Genomic DNA, 18,772 nt, shown 5'->3' on the forward strand with positions numbered 1-18,772 from the left:
ATTTTTTTTTTGGTAGAAATCGTGTCTCACTATGTTGCCTAGACTGGTCTCGAACTCATGGCCTTAATTGCTGAGATTATAGGTGTGAACCACAGCATCAAGCCCTTTTGAAATTTTATGTTAGAATAAATATTCCCCCATCCCCCCACAACTGTATGCAAATGTGTTATCCCTGGTTTAAGACTGATTCAAGCTTGAGGTTGAAATCAGTGTTTGACAGATTACATTCAGCTATCCTCTACCGAATGTATATAATTTTAAAGTTATGTTTGTTATAGCAAGATGTTATCCAGTGAATTTTTTTATCTTAAATTTTACTCTCATGAGAGAACAGGGTAGTATTAATGAGTCCTGGGAATAAGTAGAGAGATTATTTGGTCTAGTGTTAAAGGGTATTCTGTGGAACACACGTTCAGGTGTTAATAGTTGATCCTGTAGAACGAAGGGGACAAATTTGTTTTATTTAGTAAGAGGATGCAAGGCTTACCATATTTATTTGTCTGTGGAGCTTGTTTGTGGACAAATAAATTTGGGAAGCATTGCTTACTCTACTAATTAGACTATAAAAGCTATGAGAAGAGTATTGCAGTGTAAAGAATGTGCTAACCCAGATGAAGGAAAACTGAGGTAATAGAGAAGTATGAGGTCACAAATGGACATTGTTGAGCTTTTTCTAGGATCTTTCCACTATACTGCTTCTAGATTTTCTTAATGGTTTAGAATAAATATTGTATTGTAAAACCTGTGTGTGTATGCGCATGCGCATGCGTGCCTACTCAATGCCAATAAAATGCCAACAACATTAAATGAAATAGCAAGCAGTTATTTATGTTTACTCTGTGCCAGGTAGGCAGTGTTGCAAATACTTTACATAGAACTCATTTATTCCTCATTAGAGCCCTTTAAGGTAGAACGAAGTATTCCCATTTTACAAATGAGGATATTGAATACAAAGAGGTTAGGTAATTTACCCAAGCCAGTATTCATAATCTATTCAGATAAAATGTAAAGCCATCAAAGGGGTTGGTACCTACTTATTACAAGAGCAAATTGTACAGGAGACTGAAAAATTTGCCTGCGAATCTGCAAGCAAAGGCTTTATTAGCCTGGGCTAGACTGTTGATGGTCTGCCCTATCTACCTAATTATTTACATTGTGGGAGTGAGGAGAATATTAATGATGCCAGTGGAGGTTTTGTTTTTGTTTTTGTTTTTGGGTTTTTTTGTATTTTGTTATTTTTTTTTGTTTAATTCCAGAAAATGACCAAAGATCATTTGGTAGAAGAGAAAGCTTCTCTTCAGAAAAGTCTTCTTTACTATGAAAGTCAACATGGAAGGCCGGTAATATCTCTCTTGCTAAAAAGATTTGATTTTATGTCTTAAAAAAGAACATGAATCACTTCTGTGGCCTGCGTTCTTCAGGGCTGTTTTTTGAGTATTATTTCCTGCAATTGGGGGATTGCCTATATATTTAATATAAAATTTGAAATTGGGGGAATAAGTCATTGTTTAATGTTTTAGACATTTTAGATTTGTGATGACTAGACAGTTTCTTTTTTTTCTTGCTTCAGGTGACCAAGGAAGAAAGGCATATTGTTAAACCTCTCTATGATAGATACAGGCTTGTAAAACAAATGCTTACAAGAGCTAGCATCACTCCTGTCCTTGTAAGTAAAATAAGCAGTAATTCTCTAGTTCATTTTATCAAGATGTACTCTTCCCCCAAAAAATTATTATTGTGGTATATTGGAGAAATACACAGTCAAGACAGAAATAATTGTCACTGTAAGGTGAGATTACTGATTTTAAAGTAGGAAACTAATAGTGTCTGCTTAGTATATCCCAGACACTTTTGTAAGCATTTTGTAAGCATTTTTATGTATGTTTATGTCATTAAATTCTGACAAGTAAAATCACAATAGGTAGAATATGATAGCATCATTTCAGAGGTGATGAAACTGAGGCTTAGGCAGTGAGTGATGTGCCTAATCTACTTTGTAAGTGACAGAAGCAGAATGGGAAACTCATTCAGAGTTTCTAGTTTATTTCCATTTAAATTCATGTCAGAGTGTCTAGTTTATTTCTATTTAAATTCATGTCTTTGAAAATGCATCAGTTTTGTGGTGGCCATGATGATGTCCTTTTATTTGCATAATGATATAAGCTGACTTTTAAAATAAGTTGATCTTTTTAATGAGAAAAAGTCACTTAATGTAATGCTCATTGGTATTTGTGTGCATTTTTAAAGAAAAATGAAAACTGTAGTATTTAAATGCAGATTAAGTGCTGTCTTCAAATTAACCTTTAGATAGTATGACTGTAGATAGATTGGTCTTGGGTTCAAATAGAAAACAGCATGTAGCCCATTCTACATGATTTCCTATGAATTAATTCATTGAACTTTCTGGTTTGCTGTGGCTTTCAGGCTATTTTTATGTGGATAGCTACTTGCACGGCGGCTTCCTGTAGGTGATGACTGCCTGGTGACTTTTTTTTTTTCCAACTTTTATTTTAGATTCAAGGGGTATATGTGCAGTTTTATTACCTGGGTGTATTGCTTGATGCTGAAGTTTAGGGTACAAATAATCCTGTCACCTAGGTACTGAGCATAGTGCACAACAGTTTTTCACTCCTTGCCCCCCCCCTCCCCTCCCCCCAGTAGTCCACATTGTGTGTTGTTGCCTTTTTTTATGTCCATGAGTACCTGATGTTTAGCTCCCACTTATAGATGAGCACATTCAGTATTTGGTTTGCTGTTCATTTGTTACTTTGCTTAGGATAATGGCCTCCAGCTGCATCCATGTTATCCCAAAGGACGTGATTTTTTGTTTGTTTGTTTTGTTTTTGTTTTTGAGATAGAGTTTCGCTCTGTCACCCAGGCTGGAGTTCAGTGGTGCGATCTTGGCTCACCGCAACCTCCGCCTCCCGGGTTCAAGCAGTTCTCCACCTCTGCCTCCCGAGTAACTGGGATTACAGGCACCCGCCACCAGGCCCAGCTAATTTTTTAGTAGAGACAGGATTTCACCATCTTGGCCAGGCTAGTCTTGAACTCCTGACCTTGTCATCCATCTCCCTCAGCTTCCCAAAGTGCTGGGATTACGGGCATGAGCCACTGTGCCCTGCCAATTTTGTTCTTTTTTATGGCTGTATAATATTTTATGGTGTATATGTACCACGTTTTCTTTATCCAGTCCACTGTTGATGGGCACCTGATTTCATGACTTTGCTATTGTGAATAGTGCTATGGATAACCATGTGACTACATGTGTTGTTTTTGGTAGAATGATTTGTTTTCTTTTGGATACTAATACCTAGTGATGGGATTGCTGAGTCGAATGTCAGCAGATGAATGGGTAAATAAGATGTGGTAACCCGTACACCCAAAATACTCTTCAGCCATAAAAAACAATGAAATAATGATAGATGCCACAACATGAGTGAACCTTGGAAACAAGCTGAATGAGAGAAGCCTGACACAAAGGGACACATATTATATGATCCCATCTTTATGAAAGATTTAGAACAGGCAAGACCATAGAGACAGAATTTAGATTAGTGGTTACCAGGGGCTAGGGGGAGAAGGCAAATGAGTGACAGCTAATGGGTACAGAGTTTCTTCTGAGGTAATGAAATGTTCTGAAATTAGTGGAGATAGTTGCACAACTTGGTAAATATACTGAAAACCACCAAATTACGCATTTTAAAAGGGTGAATTTTATGATACATAGTTGTATCTTAATAAAGTTGTTTTTAAAAAAGTATAGAATGGTCCTCAAACCAAAAAAGTTGACACCTATTTTTAAAAAGAAAAGTGCTTCCAATTAAACTATATATGTGTTCTTATCATTTAGATTTTTTTTTTTTTTTTTTTTTAGGCGGAGTCTTGCTCTGTTGCCCAGGCTGGAGTGCGGTGGCGCAATCTCTGCTCACTGCAACCTCCACTTCCTGGGGTTCAAGTGATTCTCCTGCCTCAGTCTCCTGAGTAGCTGGGACTACAGGTGCCCGCCACCACACCTGGCTAATTTTTTTGTAGTTTTAGTAGAGGCAGGCTTTTACTCTGTTAGCCAGGATGGTCTCGATCTCCTTACCTGTGATCTGCCTGCCGTGGCCTCTCAAAGTGTTGGGATTACAGGCATTACCCACCACGCCCGGCCCATTTAGAATTTTTTAAATATCTGTTGTATGAGCTCTTTTAGACTTTCCTAGGCATAGATTATTATCTTCCTTCTGCATAAATAAAAATATAAGCAAAAATAAATTTAAGCAGTTCCTAAAAATATTTAAAGCAAATGTTTAAGATTTTGAAAATAAAATTGAAGATTCGTAACATAATGAAGTGAAGCTTCACTTGACACTCTGAATACTTAAAATGTAAAACTATTTATATTATTGATTGTTATAGGGATCTCCATCCACAAAGAGAAGGGGTCAGATGTTACAGCCAATCATAGAAGGAGAAACTGCACATTTTTTTGAAGAAATCAAGGTAATCCTTTAAAGAAATAATTATCTGATCCCTTCCCTAAGGGAAAAGTTCAAAGACAAGGCATGTTTGATTCTGTTTGGATATCTTTTTAGGAAGAAGAAGAAGATGGTGTTAATCTGTCCTCTGAGTTAAGTGATATCTTGAAAACTGCAGTACAGGTACAGTCTTCATTAGAAAACTCTGAATCTGATGTTGAAGAAAATCAAGAAAAACTGGCTCTGGATCTCCGATTGTCAAGTTCTCGAGCAGCTTCTATGTATGTATGCTGATTTGTGATTTTAGCCTATTTTTTTGATAAAATGTATATGCCAAGAAATTTGATGTTAAATGAGCATTAAGGAATTAATAGGAGATAAATCAAGATTTATCAAAGGATGCATGCTTTTTAAGTGTGATTTACAAATATTTATTGTCATTCCCATTTTTAAATAAAACATCACTGTGTTTCAAAAATTAAAAAAAAAATCTAGCCAGGCACAGTGGCGCATGCCTATAATTCTCGCACTTTTTGAAGCTGAGGCAGGAGGATTCCTTTGAGGCCAGGAGTAGAAGACCAGCCTGGGCAACATAGACCCAGACTCTATAAAAAATTTTTTAAAATTAGCCAGGGGTGGTGGCGTACATATGTAGTCCCAGCTACTTGGGAGGCTGAGGCAAGAGGATCGCTTGATTCTCTGTTTGGAGGATATTGAGGGCACTGTCGCACCGCTGTGTTCCAGCCTGGGCGACAGAATGAGACTCTGTCTCTAAAAAAGCAAACAAACAAAATCCTACAGTTGATTTATAACAAAGTACAGGAACTAGTTGCGAGTTGATCTTTTTGTTCAATATCCACTTGTTTACCTTTGGGTGATACGGTATATGTCACTGGTTCTGAGCCCTGACTTCACTGGGAAGATTTTAAAGTACTGATGCTTGAATCCTTCAGCTGTTCTGATTTCATTGGTTTGCAGTGGAGCTTAGGCATTGGTAGAGCTAAGAGTTCCCCAGCCGCTTTTAATTTGCAGCCAGAAATAGAACCTCTCTTAAGACTATAATGAATCAAGTGTGCCCTTCAGTATTTTCTTACCATTTCAATTCTAGGCCTGAATTACTGGAACAACTTTGGAAAGCCAGAGCTGAAAAAAAGAAACTACGCAAAACGTTGCGGGAATTTGAAGAAGCATTTTATCAACAAAATGGAAGGTTTGTTGAGCATCACAAAATTGAGTCATCTTTCTCCTCTAACTCACAACTTGACCATATGTTGAAATAATGGAATATGTGGGGTTAGAAATTGTGCATATAGGATGCTAGCACTGAAAGATTTTAAAACATTCCTTTATGCTCAGAGGCCCTGCTTTTAATGGCCAGGAATAGTCACAGCTAGTGTAAACAAATCTGATTAACTATTTTCAGATTGTCCTAGGGAGCCTTGTTGTATTGCAGTGATTTTATATTCTTTAATTCTATATCCTTACCCTTTTGGGAGTGGTTGTGAAATGAGATACCTCTTATTTTAGAAAGGATCCCATGACAGGAGTGGTATCCTCAACTAGTTTGGATTTTTTATTTTATACTGAGACCATTGTGTTCATACAGTGTGTTGAGGCTGCCCATTTCCAAGGTGTGTAACAGTGTGCCAGGCATGTGGCTCCTATAATACAGTATGGCACGTGCCTTTATCTAACTAGGTAATGCACAATGACTTGGAAGGGCTCTTTTAAAACTAAGAAAAAAATATTCCAGTTTTGATGGTGGCCAGAAGTTTGGGTTCAGTTATCTCAGGCCTGAAAAACATTTTTCTAAGTAGCTGGGTTATCTTACCAAGCTGATAGCTAATACTACAAATTCTAAAATAGCTGTACTCTAATTCCCTTTGCTTTGTGAGTCTCCTATATAGGTTGGCACATATGGTTAAAAATAATCTGAAGTGGGCTGGGCACAGTGGCTCACGCCTGTAATCCCAGCACTTTGGGAGGCTGAGGTGGGCGGATCACGAGATCAGGAGATCAAGACCATCCTGGCTAACACAGTGAAACCCCATCTCTACCGAAAAATAAAAAAAAAATTAGCTGGACGTGGTGGCGGGCGCCTGTAGTCTCAGCTACTCCGGAGGCTGAGGCAGGAGAATGGCGTGAACCCAGGAGGCGGAGCTTGCAGTGAGCTGAGATGGCGTCACTGCACTCCAGCCTGGGTGACAGAGCAAGACTCCATCTTAAAAAAAAAAAAAGAAAATTGAAGTGCAGAAATGCATTTTTCCAAGTGTTTTCTATTTCATTGTATTATTGGAAGAAAATTTTGCTTATAATTAGAATAGTTTGATTCTTTAGTGATTAAACTGAATTGCATTGGGTCATTACTATAAAGTTAGAAAATTGTTCTTGTTGCAGGTAAGATAATTTACATCTCAATTCACTGGAGCCACAGTTAACTAAATGTATTAAATGACCCACTGTAGCCTCCAACACTTAATAGACATTCACAGACCTGGCAGAGTCTAGCGCTGGATGTCCTACTAAAATATTGGGTTTCCTACATCTATCTATATTGATTATTTGTAAATATAGCATCATTTAATCTATCAGTAGAGAAGTCCATCAAAAATTTTAGAAATGTTCCTTGGGGATGAGGGTATTAGTCCAATAACTTTTTTTTTTTTACAGAACAACTTTTTATTTGAACTTATATTTAGTAACAGTATGTCTCATATTAAGACAACTTTTGGATCTTTTTTTCCAAATGATTTTTAGAACATTACAAATTTTATTTTCTCCCCTAGGAATGCCCAGAAAGAGGATCGTGTTCCAGTGCTTGAGGAGTACAGGGAGTACAAGAAAATTAAAGCCAAGCTTAGGCTTCTTGAAGTTCTTATAAGCAAGCAAGATTCTTCAAAATCTATATAAAATACGTTCTTTGAAAATTCATATCATAAGTCAGTTGTATTCCTTGAAGCTATCATCATGGGTACTTGGCTGGTACTTAAATTCATTTTGTCAGGCACTCAGAGAATCTCATTTTGTACTTGGTTGTGGTGCCAGTAAACAAAACAAATGATGGGAGAGAAAATAGGCCCTCTCAAGGGAGCATAAGTGATGTTCCATATTAACCACAGACTGTCCTCTCCACCTTTAGCAAACATGGTTCCTTCATTGTTTTGTACTACAAATACATCCTTTTAGCAAAAGACTAGAATTTTATTCTTTCAACTTCAAGAACTTTGGAAATGCAAACTTTTTGTTATTACCAACTTTTTGTTTCTCATTACTGAAGAAAATTGGAGGAAAATCTTCACACTGAATTCTTCTGTTGCCTTTTTCTTACAGAATGACTGAAAATTTGAAAGAAAAGCCTATAAAAGTGCACATATGCAACTGTGTTCTCTGTTTTCCTAGAAAACCAAAATCAAACTGAGATTTCAGGTCCTACTGTGGAATACCTTTCTGTTTAATTCCCAAAGTGACACCTTCTCACAGGTAGTATGTTAGTAAAATTTTGCAATTCAGTGGTCACACAGCTCCTGGATGAAGATAACAGTTGGTAGACCAAAAAGTGACCTTGCTTAGTATATTGAAAACACATACCACACATCACACACAGAACTGAATCATACCACATGCTGCCTATGGGACTTCAGTTACTGTTTCCTGAGTTACTGTTTATCCTCCGGCAATGGTGTGATTTGTCTGGATCAGATCCGCGCTGTTCCCCAACCCACCTCCAGATAATGTGAGAAAATAGCCATGTCAGTATGTAGGAACTCTGATGGTGCTCAGATTTGTGTGTTCAATCAGTGGGCCTAAATCAGTAATCATTATGCCTAAAGTAAATCTGTTCTTAACAAGGGCTATACCACTGCATTTTCACATGTACCTTCAGGGGGTTATCTTTTTTTTTCCCCTTCTGTTTTAATGAGCAAAATCCATACCAAAACAACAACAACAACGCCCTCTTAAGGAACCACCCTTTGGTCAGTCATCACATGCTGTTTAAAGCAGCTGTTTACAGGATGTGTAGTGGTATGCCCCTTGTCATAAATTCTTAGCATATTTTTTTTCTTTGGCTTTGCATGGCTTTTCTTCAGGTACTCTCCTGGTATCATTCTGTTAATCGTTGTTACCGAATGGTGACTTCATTTGTGCTAACAGTACAACAACAGATTTGGGTCAGGCTTAATCTAAGTGTTAACTTTTTTTTCCTGGTGCTTTTTTGGATTGATGACTGTCTCACTTTGACTATATCCATGTTTTGCATGCAATTAACTTTTTTTTTCTGGTGCTTTTTTGGATTGATGACTGTCTTGACTATACCCATGTTTTGCATGCAATGACTCATGCATGGTTTTCTTAACTAGCTAATATTAACAATTTGTTCCATACAAAAATGGAATTTTGCAACATCTTTTAATAAGGTGAGGGAAGCATGAACCTCAGACTTCTGGCACTATTACATAGTAAGCACATGAAGTAGTTTGATAATAAATAGCAGTTCTAGTACTTCACATTTCACCCGTGTGTGCAATGCCTTTTTTTGAGGGGGGAGGGTGAGGGAATACCTAGTAGTGAATGTGTAGTTGGGGAATAAAGAAAAGCACTAAATCCTGCCCTTTTTGTGTGGTTTCCTTTTGATACAACTAGGTTATTCATAATGTATACCTAGAAAAGTGAAATTGAAAATGCCAAAAGATGTATCATTTTTATTTGAATTCATCATGCAGTGTACATTTCAGATAATTTCCTTCAGTCTCCAGATAGGAGTGTATCCAAACATCTAATTTTGTGTGCACTGTGTATTTTATATGAATGTTTTATTTTATATACCACATGCAAAAATGTCCATATGCACTATTTAAATGTTTTAAATAATATATTCCTTCTTTATAATGCTAAATCTATATGAGTACCATATTTTTATAAGTCAGTGGCCTGACTGGTTTCATTTTAGAATTAACAGCTGCTTCATGATGTTATTCAATGTTAATGTTTGGCTGTGAGTAGAATATGTAAAAGTGGCATGGCAGCACTTATGCTCTGTGACGGTATTGTGTGTCATAGTTGAGCAGTAGCTGGTAGAATTAGGCAGTTGGTGATAGTTTTACTTTGGTACAAATAAAAACTGTATATCTATATACAAATAATATATAGATATATATATGTCCACCAGTATAATTGCATTGCTGTGTCTGGCACTTCATTGTACAGACTTTTGTAATAAAAGAACTCGAAAGTTCTAAGTCATTGTAAATGTATGTTTGTTTTTCCATTGGGCTTAAAGAAAAAAAAGTCCTCAAGTGTTCCATCACCCTTAGGCTTTGTTTAAATGATCCCACCTAGGGGCTATGGTAGGGAACAACAGGGTCACTAAACTATTTGGCTGGTTACAACTCTGGGAAATGGGAAGGCAGGGAAGGGCCACGTTGTTCATTCCCTTGTGCAAATCTAGGGAGAAGCCGCAGATAGAACAGTTAGCATTTCTTGTTACAATGAATTATCCCATTAAGAACATTTGATGTACAGTCTCTTAAGAGCTTGTCCTGAGGAAGGTGAGTAGTAATCTAAAAATGGCTTTATATTCGAGTTTTAAAATTCAGGGACTATTGAGCACCAATGTGGAAGTTGAGTGCTAAGGTCAAATGATGTTGCTTGGGCTGAGAGAACATGTGGCTATTGTAGGGGGGCTTACATAGCCTAGAAAAATTAGAAGAATTTATCTCCAATTTCCAAAATGCCAGCCACACACAACTCTCCAACCCTCCAAATAAGGCTGTTACAGCAACCTCATTTACACTTTCCAAACATAACTTCTTATGACACTGATACGCCTACCCTGCTCTGCATTTTATTTTGGGGAAACCTTAAATGCATTACACCTTAGAAATGGTCTAGGTAAATTTCCAGTTTGAAGATGTTAGTGAAATTTCTGTAGGTGGCTGAGGATTTTTCCAGAAGACTTCAAATTCTAAAGAATGGAGGGAGGTTACTTTGGTCTTATATAATGGTTTCCTAGAATCCTAAGCCTTTATTGATTTATCTGTGGCCAGAGGAATTCAGAACATGGTACATGATGCACTTGATAGCACCAATAGTTTTTCTACTCTGTAACTTGGAGAAAACTGTCTTTATCTACTTACTAAACTACTAGAGACCTGCCCCATGAACTAGAAGCATTTTCTTGTACTTTTGTTTCACTTTTCTAGAATTTGATAAGAAACCTCATTATAAAATCCTTTGTACCAGTGTGTGTATACTGGAGGCTTGTCATAATATGCATGGATTGTACAGTGAGTCCCTGTCAGAGGCACTTAATTCTGACCCTGAGGATAGTTTGATGATAGATTGTTTAGTACTTTTTAAAGTGTGCCTGAAACGCGTACAAGTTTATGAAGTAATACATGAATAAGAAATGCTCAGTGATTGCATCACAGATTCTTACCTCCACTTGTCTCAATACTATAGAGCTGAAACCTTTCTCATCACTTGATTTAGCTTCAAATTGATGTAGTGTAATTCCTTCTCCAGCTCCACAGCATATAAAAAGAGTCTAGAAAATTTAGAAGGAAGTAGAGAATGAGTCAGTAACTAGTTTGAAATGCTTTGGGAAGGTAATATTGTAAGCTCCTAAAACGTGCCTCTTGTGGCCAGTAATAGATCTAATATTCTAAAGCTGTGTGGAGAACAGTATCTGCTATGCAAATCAAATATAAATGGCAGTTTCTGTTATTTAGAGATATGGGGATGTAATCAAAAGCTTCTCCCCTTTTAAGCAAATGGAGTCATACGCAACTTTAAAATTGGATAGAAAATAAAGGCATCCCGATAGAATGAGGTTTTAGGTTCAGGAAAATAATGTGTTTAACTCATGTCCTTAATGCCCATGTCATGATATCCCATAATACTCTGGTTAGAACATAAGCTTACTCTCGAAATTCTTCTTGAGTGACAGGCTGGTAGTCATCTTGAATTTCTGTGGAATAATACTTTTTCTCAAGCCTCTCTTTCCATTTTTTCATCTGCTCTGCCTTTTGTATCTCCTGTCGGGGTAGAGGATAAGTAAAGGCTGCAATCTTTAGTTCTCTATTTCAAGTTTTTGGCACACAAGCATCACAGGGTTGAGGATCTTAAGCTGTTCTCCTCTCCAGCCCTCAGATTTTAAGCCCTGCTGGCTTTTTGCCCTGCCTGGGTGTACATCAGCGAAGTCACTTCAGAGGACTTGATTGGTGTAATTGCTGTCTAGCATAGTTAGGGAAGCTTTGTAAACAAATTATAAATTACTCGCATTTCACTGCCTTTTCCCTTTAGTATCTCCATCTGAGTTATTTTCTCTTTCTTTTGGTCAAAGGTAAGATGTTCTTTCTATACCTCTGTTCTTCAGTGTAGCAAATGTAACTAGTAATTAGATTCAAAGTCTATCTGTGGGTATGTTTGGCCTTTCCAGCAGCTTTTCAGCCAGATGACTTCAAAACCCCCTCTTTGTAATTACTGCATTGGGTAGTCAATGTGTGTACTCCAATCTGTCTACGTATCCAAAAACAAGCCGTTTGTACCACCAAAAATTGTGTTGCTGAACCTTTCTGTGCACTGTTCTCACTACCACCGCTTTCCTTAGGGTGTCCAATACCCTTTTCCCACCTACAGATAAAAAGGGCCTGTGTGTTGTGGAAAATAACCATAGCACTAGAAAAAGGTGAAGAAAGAGGAGACAGTGCACCCAGATGTGATTCAAAACCTTCTCAGTAATTGGTATGATACTTCCCTGCGCCAGCAATAATGCCAGGTAGCAAAGTGGATCCCTTTATAAGGGTTCTGATTACCTTCCTCAGAGAGGTTGGTGATGCCTAGTGCCATACACTCTGTGGTTGCTTCATAAGTGTGTACTCTTCTGGTCAGAGAAACTGTCTTAGAGAGTGCCTTTCTTTAAACCAACATACTCTTTTTTTTTTTAGACAGTCTCACTCCGTCGCCCAGGCTGGAGTGCAGTGGCATGATCTCGGCTCACTGCAACCTCTCACTCTGTCACCCAGGCTGGAGTGCAGTGGCTCAATCTTAGCATTCAAAGTGGAAGTTGAATGCTAACCACCCCTTCTGGGTTCAAAGGATTCTCCTTCCTCAGCCTCCCGAGTAGCCGGGATTACAGGTATGCACCACCATATCTGGCTAATTTTTGTATTCTTTTTAGTAGAGACGGGTTTCGCCATGTTGGCCAGGCTGGTCTTGAACTCACAGCCTCAAGGGATCTTCCTGCCTCGGCCTCCCAACGTGCTGGGATTACAGGTGTGAGCCACCGCACCAAGTCTTAAACGAACATACTCGAAGCAGGAAAGGATGGCTTTCAATCCTAGTTTTGTTTTGGACACATTACAGCACCCATGGTTTGGCTCATTTACTAATACTTCTAATGTGCTAAAAAGGGGTAGTCCCTGAAACCATTTCTAAATGACCAGGCCAATTATAAAGTGGATGTGTTAGTAATAAAGGTAGAATAGCATAGTAAACTTATTTTAAAAACCCATCTCGGCCATCACTCTTTTTGTGAAGCCTTGCTTGACATTCAGAGGGAAGTGGTACCTTTCCTCATAAGCTGAGCACCAACTCTTCGGTGACCCTTGCTCCAAGCTCCTATGTCCTGGTCGCCCTACCTCCTTCCCTTGTGGTAACTGCCTCCTGCAGTTAGTTGTCTAAATGATCTTCATGTTCATATTGGCCCTTATACTTCTGTAATATCTCAGAAGCAAATTCTGTATACTAAACTCCCTCTTTTTGAACTACCTAATGTGATTTCTGTTTTTCTGACAACTCTTAACTGATGAATAATTGGTAGCAGGAGAGACCCAAAGAAACAGACCCTCATAGATAGCATGCTTCCACCAAAGGCACAACAGTTGACTTAAACTGAATTTGAGACTGCCACCTGACCATTTTGGATTCCTCATGCTTACAGAACCAGCAGGGAAAGAAGTGGTTATTTATGTATTGAGGTGATTGATCCGAATTACCAAGGGAAAATTGGATTACTGCTACAAACTAGCACAGTGCGGACTGTGCCCAAGGGATTCTCTGGGGTGCCTCTTAATACTTCCATGTCCGAAAGTAAACGGTAATGGGAAACCACAGCATTCCGTTAAAGACAGGACCACTGAGAGTTCAGATTCTAAGTTAATCCTAAAGCAGCTAGCTGAGCTCTTGGCTGTAGGCAAAGGGAATGATACGGAATGGGTAGGAGAAGGAAGTTATAAATACCAACTATAGCCTTGTAATCTGTTACAGAAACAGACTGTAGTCCCTATTCCTATTTCCTCCTTTGCTTGTTATGTATATATTTTCTTTCTCCTTTATCTAAGGAATAGTGGTGGTGGCTAACTGTAGTTTAAACATTAGGTTGCAAAATATTCTTAAGGAATTGTGATTCAACTAGAAGAGGTCATAAAACATGCACAGATGGATACAATTACTGTTGGGACTTTGCTTCTCCCTTTTTAGGGAGAAGGTAAAAATACCTTCATTTGTATAAAGGATAGTTTGATCTGACTGGATAGAAGCCTGGAATCGTCATTTTTGGAAGTGCAAATGTGTATGCCACAAGAGTGAAATGGACCAACTGTTGAGCTCAAAATTTACCCTCTTACACTCTGTGATGTTGAGTTTTAGGCTTTGTAAATTTCATTCCCTAAACTCTTAATAGCTGGATTCCTGTTAGATTCTGTCAGTATTTGCAGGATAGAGGGGAGAAAGGTGGTGTTTTTTTGTTGTTTTGCTTTTTGTTCTGTTTCTATTGGCATTGCTTATGCAATGGTAGTTATCTCCAGCAGCAGTGGCTCCAGTTGTAGCATCTAGCTGCTTTTGGCATACTCAGAAGCAGCCTCATCACACCCACTCAAGAAGTACAGATTGAGTATCCCTAATCAGAAATCTGAAGTGTTCAAAATCCAAAACTTTAGCACCTCCATGACTCTCAAAGGAAATGCTCACTGGAGCATTTTGGATTTCAGATTTTTGAATTAGGAATGCAGATATTCCAACATCTAAAAAAAAATCTGAACTCTAAAACAGTTCTGGGTCCCAAGCATTTGGATAAAGAATACTCAACCTTTATCAGCAGCAGCAGTGAGGTACCTTCTCATCACAGGACTGAGCAACAGCTCTGCAAGCCCCTTCTCTAAGATAGTAGATTCTAGTAACACCACCTTTTGTGATCTTAGCCCTAGGAATGGTAACCTTTTCCTGCAGTCATTATTTATGAGTTGCCTCAGTGTTGTCATATCACTTTTTTCTGTCTTAATAGCTGTGTAGTAACCAATTCACTGTAGTATATTTTCTCTATTTGAAATACATATTGTGGTTTCTTCCTGAGTGGGCTCTGACTGATTCATGTAGTACGTTTTCTCATTTGGTCAGGTGTATTTTTGTGTCTTTTTTTTTTTTTTCTGAGACAGAGTTTCACTCTTGTTGCCCAGGCTGGAGTGCAATGGCATGATCTTGGCTCACTGCAATCTTTACCTCTCAGGTTCAAGCAATTCTCCTGCCTCAGCCTCCCAAGTAGCTGGGATTACAGGTGCACACCACCACGCCCGGCTAATTTTGTATTTTTAGTAGAGATGGGTTTCACCATGGTCACCAAATTCCTGACCTCAAGTGGTCCACCTGCCTCAAGTCTCCCAAAGTGCTGGGATTACAGGTGTGAACCACAATGCCCCGCCATATTTTTGTGTCTTTAAGGAATACTTAAAAGTTTTATCTTGGTTTTGAACATTTCGTTAATTGCTGGGCATTTTCTACTTTGTTGCTGTTACAAATAAGGTCTTCTATTTTAATTTTTTTTTTTTTTTTGAGACGGAGTCTCGCTCTGTCACCCAGGCTGGAGTACGGTGGCCGGATCTCAGCTCACTGCAAGCTCCGCCTCCCGGGTTCACGCCATTCTCCTGCCTCAGCCTCCCAGGTAGCTGGGACTACAGGCGCCGCCACCTCGCCCGGCTAGTTTTTTGTAGTTTTTAGTAGAGACGGGGTTTCACCATGTTAGCCAGGATGGTCTCGATCTCCTGACCTCGCGATCCGCCCGTCTCGGCCTCCCAAAGTGCTGGGATTACAGGCTTGAGCCACCGCGCCCGGCCTCTATTTTAATTTTTAACAAACCAATTGATGTTTGCATATATGATGTTTATGTAAATTATTTTTCCTATCATTTTACCTAATTATCTTTTTTTTTGTAATTTTTCAGATCATCGTATACCTAGAAAATTGAAGAGAATCATAAGTAAAGGCAGTTTTACTTTTTTCAATTAGAAATACCTCTAATGTAGTTCTCTTATCTAATTGTTTTGACTTTACCCCTCTGACACATCACTATCTTGTCCCTGACATGTTCAATGTTTTCCTATTAAGGTGAAGAGGATAAGATCAATGTTTTTATCATATTAAGGAAGTATCATTGATTTTTATTTTTCCCCTCAAGATTGGGTGTTGAAACTTACCCAGCATTTGTGAAAAATGATCATGCAGTTTTCCTTTTTTAATGCAATGAATTATGTTAATTAGTTGATTACCCAATTTTGAGCCACCTTTTCATGCCTAAAATAAATACTGTCTGAATCTTGATTATTGTTGCCGTTAGATTCTATCTGCTAATATTTAGGGTTTTTGCTTCAAGATTTATACATGAGATTTTCTGTTTTTGGCACAATATATAGTAGTTTCATAAACATAATTTGGGAGTTTCTCTTTTCTCTTTGCCAGGGCAAAGAGGAATGGTTTAAATAGCTTGAAACTGTTTGCTCCTTAAAATCTTATAGAATTTCCTTGTGAAGACCATCTGATTTTGGAGACAGCTCTTTGATGACTTCATTTCTTTTTGGAGACAGCTCTTTGATGACTTCATTTCTTCTACAGAATGGATTTCTTTAGGCTTTTTAATCTTCTGGGCTCAGTTCTGATAAATTTTATTTGCAAAGAAATATTACGCGTTTCATTCAGTTTTTCAAATGTTATTTTCATAGAATTACACAAAAAAGTATCTTAGTGAGATCTTTTAATTTCTTCCCTTTCTTATTTCCCCCATTGTAATTTCTTACTTTGCATGTTTATACTTTCTCTCCTTTATTCCACTAGTTACCTACTGATTTCTTTTCACTGATGTTTGCAAGGAACTAGCCTTTTGATTTATTTATACTACTACTTTTGTTTATAACTCATTAATTCTACTTTAATAATTTTTTTCTTTGTTTGTTTTTGAAAATTAATGCTAACATTCACTTCTTTATATTCTTTTATTTTTATCGATAAATTTAAGACTTACTTTTCCTCTGGATATTTTTTTACTTTATCTCATAGATTCTGCTACATGGGATTTTTATTATTTTGTTTTCTTGGAATTCTATGATTTCATTTTTTTTTTTTTTTTTAAGACCGAGTCTCACTGTGTTGCCCAGGCTGGAGTGCACTGGCGTGATCTCGGCTCACTGCAACCTCCGCCTCCCAGTGTTCAAGTGATTATCCTGCCTCAGCCTCCTGAGTAGCTGGGATTATAAGCATGCGCCGCCACACCCAGCTAATTTTGGTATTTTTAGTAGAGACGGGGTTTCACCATGTTGGTCAGGCTGGTCTTGAACTCCTGAGTGATCCGCCCACCTCGGCCTCCCAAAGTGCTAGGATTACAGGCATGAGCCCCCACGCCCGGCCTGTATTTCTTCTTTGACTCGAGTCATTTAATAGAGAGTTTTGAGATTTTTTAGTCAAAGAATTTTTTCATTTTCTGATTTTGTTACTAACATTTTTATTATGTTTTTAGAGAATTTTTTTCTGCATTAGCTTTTGGAATGTGTTGAGGCTTTCTTTGTGGCCCAGTAGAGGAGCAATTTTTATGAATGAGAGTACAGAACTTAATATACAACTGTAAGATCATCTTATTTATTAATATGTTTTGGGTTTTTAATCCATTTATTTTTCTTGATCTGTTCTTTGTGTTTTTGTGTGTTCCTATTTCTCCTTTTTAAAATCCAGTAATCTTTTTTTTTTTTTTGAGACGGAGTCTTGCTCTGTCGCCCAGACTGGAGTGCAGTGGCCGGATCTCAGCTCACTGCAAGCTCCGCCTCCCGGGTTTACGCCATTCTCCTGCCTCAGCCTCCTGAGTAGCTGGGACTACAGGCGCCCGCCACCTCGCCCGGCTAATTTTTTTGTATTTTTAGTAGAGACGGGGTTTCACCATGTTAGCCAGGATGGTCTCGATCTCCTGACCTCGTGATCCGCCTGTCTCGGCCTCCCAAAGTGCTGGGATTACAGGCTTGAGCCACCGCGCCCGGCCAAAATCCAGTAATCTTTATGCAAGTGGATACTCTGTTGTTTGGTGCATAGATATTTGTAACTGATAAAATTAATCTTAGCTTCATAAAGTCATTTAGACTTCAGGTCATTTGGAGCTTTTTGTCTAGAATCCTTTGATTTATATTCAGTTGTGTCCCCTGTTATCTTTTGTTTGCCTTTTAGGTCTTTGATCATGCTTTTATATTTAACATTTTGGAATCTCTTTAAGTATATATTTTAGGATATGGCATAGAACTGGGTTTGCTTTGTGATTCAAACCCCATCTGTCCTCTAGTAGAATCCTTAGAAAGGTGATAGTATTCCCTGAGTTCTTGCATGTTTGAGCCTTTATATTTGAAGCACAGCTTTGCTGGATGAAAATGTTTTTCTTTTTAAGTAAATTAAGTTTATCTGCACGTATTTATGTTAGATATATCTGGTTGCAGTTATACTGTTTTACATTTATATTTTAAGTATTTTACTGTGTGGTCTGTTTTTGTTTTGTTTTGTTTTGGTAATTTTGCCCTATAGAAATATGTGTATTTTTGTTCTATTGGTTTGTCTTTGTATATCTTTTTTTTTTTTTTTTTGAGATGGAGTTTTGCTCTTGTCACCCAGGCTGGAGTGCAATGGCCCAATCTGGGCTCACTGCAACCTCCGCCTCCCGGGTTCAAGCAATTCTCCTGCCTCAGCCTCCCAAGTAGCTGGTATTACAGGCATGTGCCACCACGCCTGGCTAATTTTTAATTTTTAGTAGAGATGGGGTTTCTCCATGTTGGTCAGGCTGGTCTTGAACTCCCGACCTCAGGTGATCCACCTTAGCCTCCCAAAGTGCTGGGATTACAGATGTCAGCCACCGCACCTGGCCATCTTTGTGTATCTTTTTATATGCCCATAGTCCTCCCTTTCTTGCTTTGTTTTCCTCCTGTGATCAACAAGCAAATTAACTTGTAAATTTTTCTTCATCTTCCTCTCCTTTGCTACCCAATTATATTCAATAATGTTATTTTTCACTGTAT

The 18,772-nt window shown here is 38.2% G+C and overlaps 2 protein-coding genes across 14 annotated transcripts in view; one reads left to right on the plus strand and one right to left on the minus strand.

The window, feature by feature from the left end:
* FAM13B (family with sequence similarity 13 member B) overlaps positions 1-9,708 on the plus strand; it is a 111,618-nt gene extending 101,910 nt beyond the window's left edge. For 8 of the 13 annotated variants that reach the window (XM_033181109.1, XM_033181116.1, XM_033181108.1 and 5 more), the window contains 6 exons: positions 1,257-1,340; positions 1,571-1,666; positions 4,402-4,485; positions 4,578-4,741; positions 5,569-5,670; positions 7,247-9,708. In XM_033181109.1, the coding sequence (XP_033037000.1) occupies positions 1,257-1,340; positions 1,571-1,666; positions 4,402-4,485; positions 4,578-4,741; positions 5,569-5,670; positions 7,247-7,370 (654 nt within the window). In that variant the 3' untranslated portion in view covers positions 7,371-9,708. The remainder of the gene's footprint in view (positions 1-1,256; positions 1,341-1,570; positions 1,667-4,401; positions 4,486-4,577; positions 4,742-5,568; positions 5,671-7,246) is intronic. The other 5 variants (XM_033181112.1, XM_033181117.1, XM_033181121.1 and 2 more) reach the window with 4 other exon arrangements.
* A 1,205-nt stretch (positions 9,709-10,913) lies between these two features.
* Positions 10,914-18,772, minus strand: part of PKD2L2 (polycystin 2 like 2, transient receptor potential cation channel) — a 46,354-nt gene continuing 38,495 nt past the window's right edge. The window contains exons 13-14 of the mRNA XM_033181123.1: positions 11,382-11,494; positions 10,914-11,004 (exon numbers count right to left, since the gene is read on the minus strand). Of these exons, the coding sequence (XP_033037014.1) occupies positions 10,914-11,004; positions 11,382-11,494 (204 nt within the window). The remainder of the gene's footprint in view (positions 11,005-11,381; positions 11,495-18,772) is intronic.

This window comes from Trachypithecus francoisi, unplaced genomic scaffold (assembly GCF_009764315.1).
Source record: "Trachypithecus francoisi isolate TF-2019V2 unplaced genomic scaffold, Tfra_2.0 Lachesis_group2, whole genome shotgun sequence".
In the NCBI taxonomy this organism is placed as follows: Eukaryota; Metazoa; Chordata; class Mammalia; order Primates; family Cercopithecidae; genus Trachypithecus; species Trachypithecus francoisi.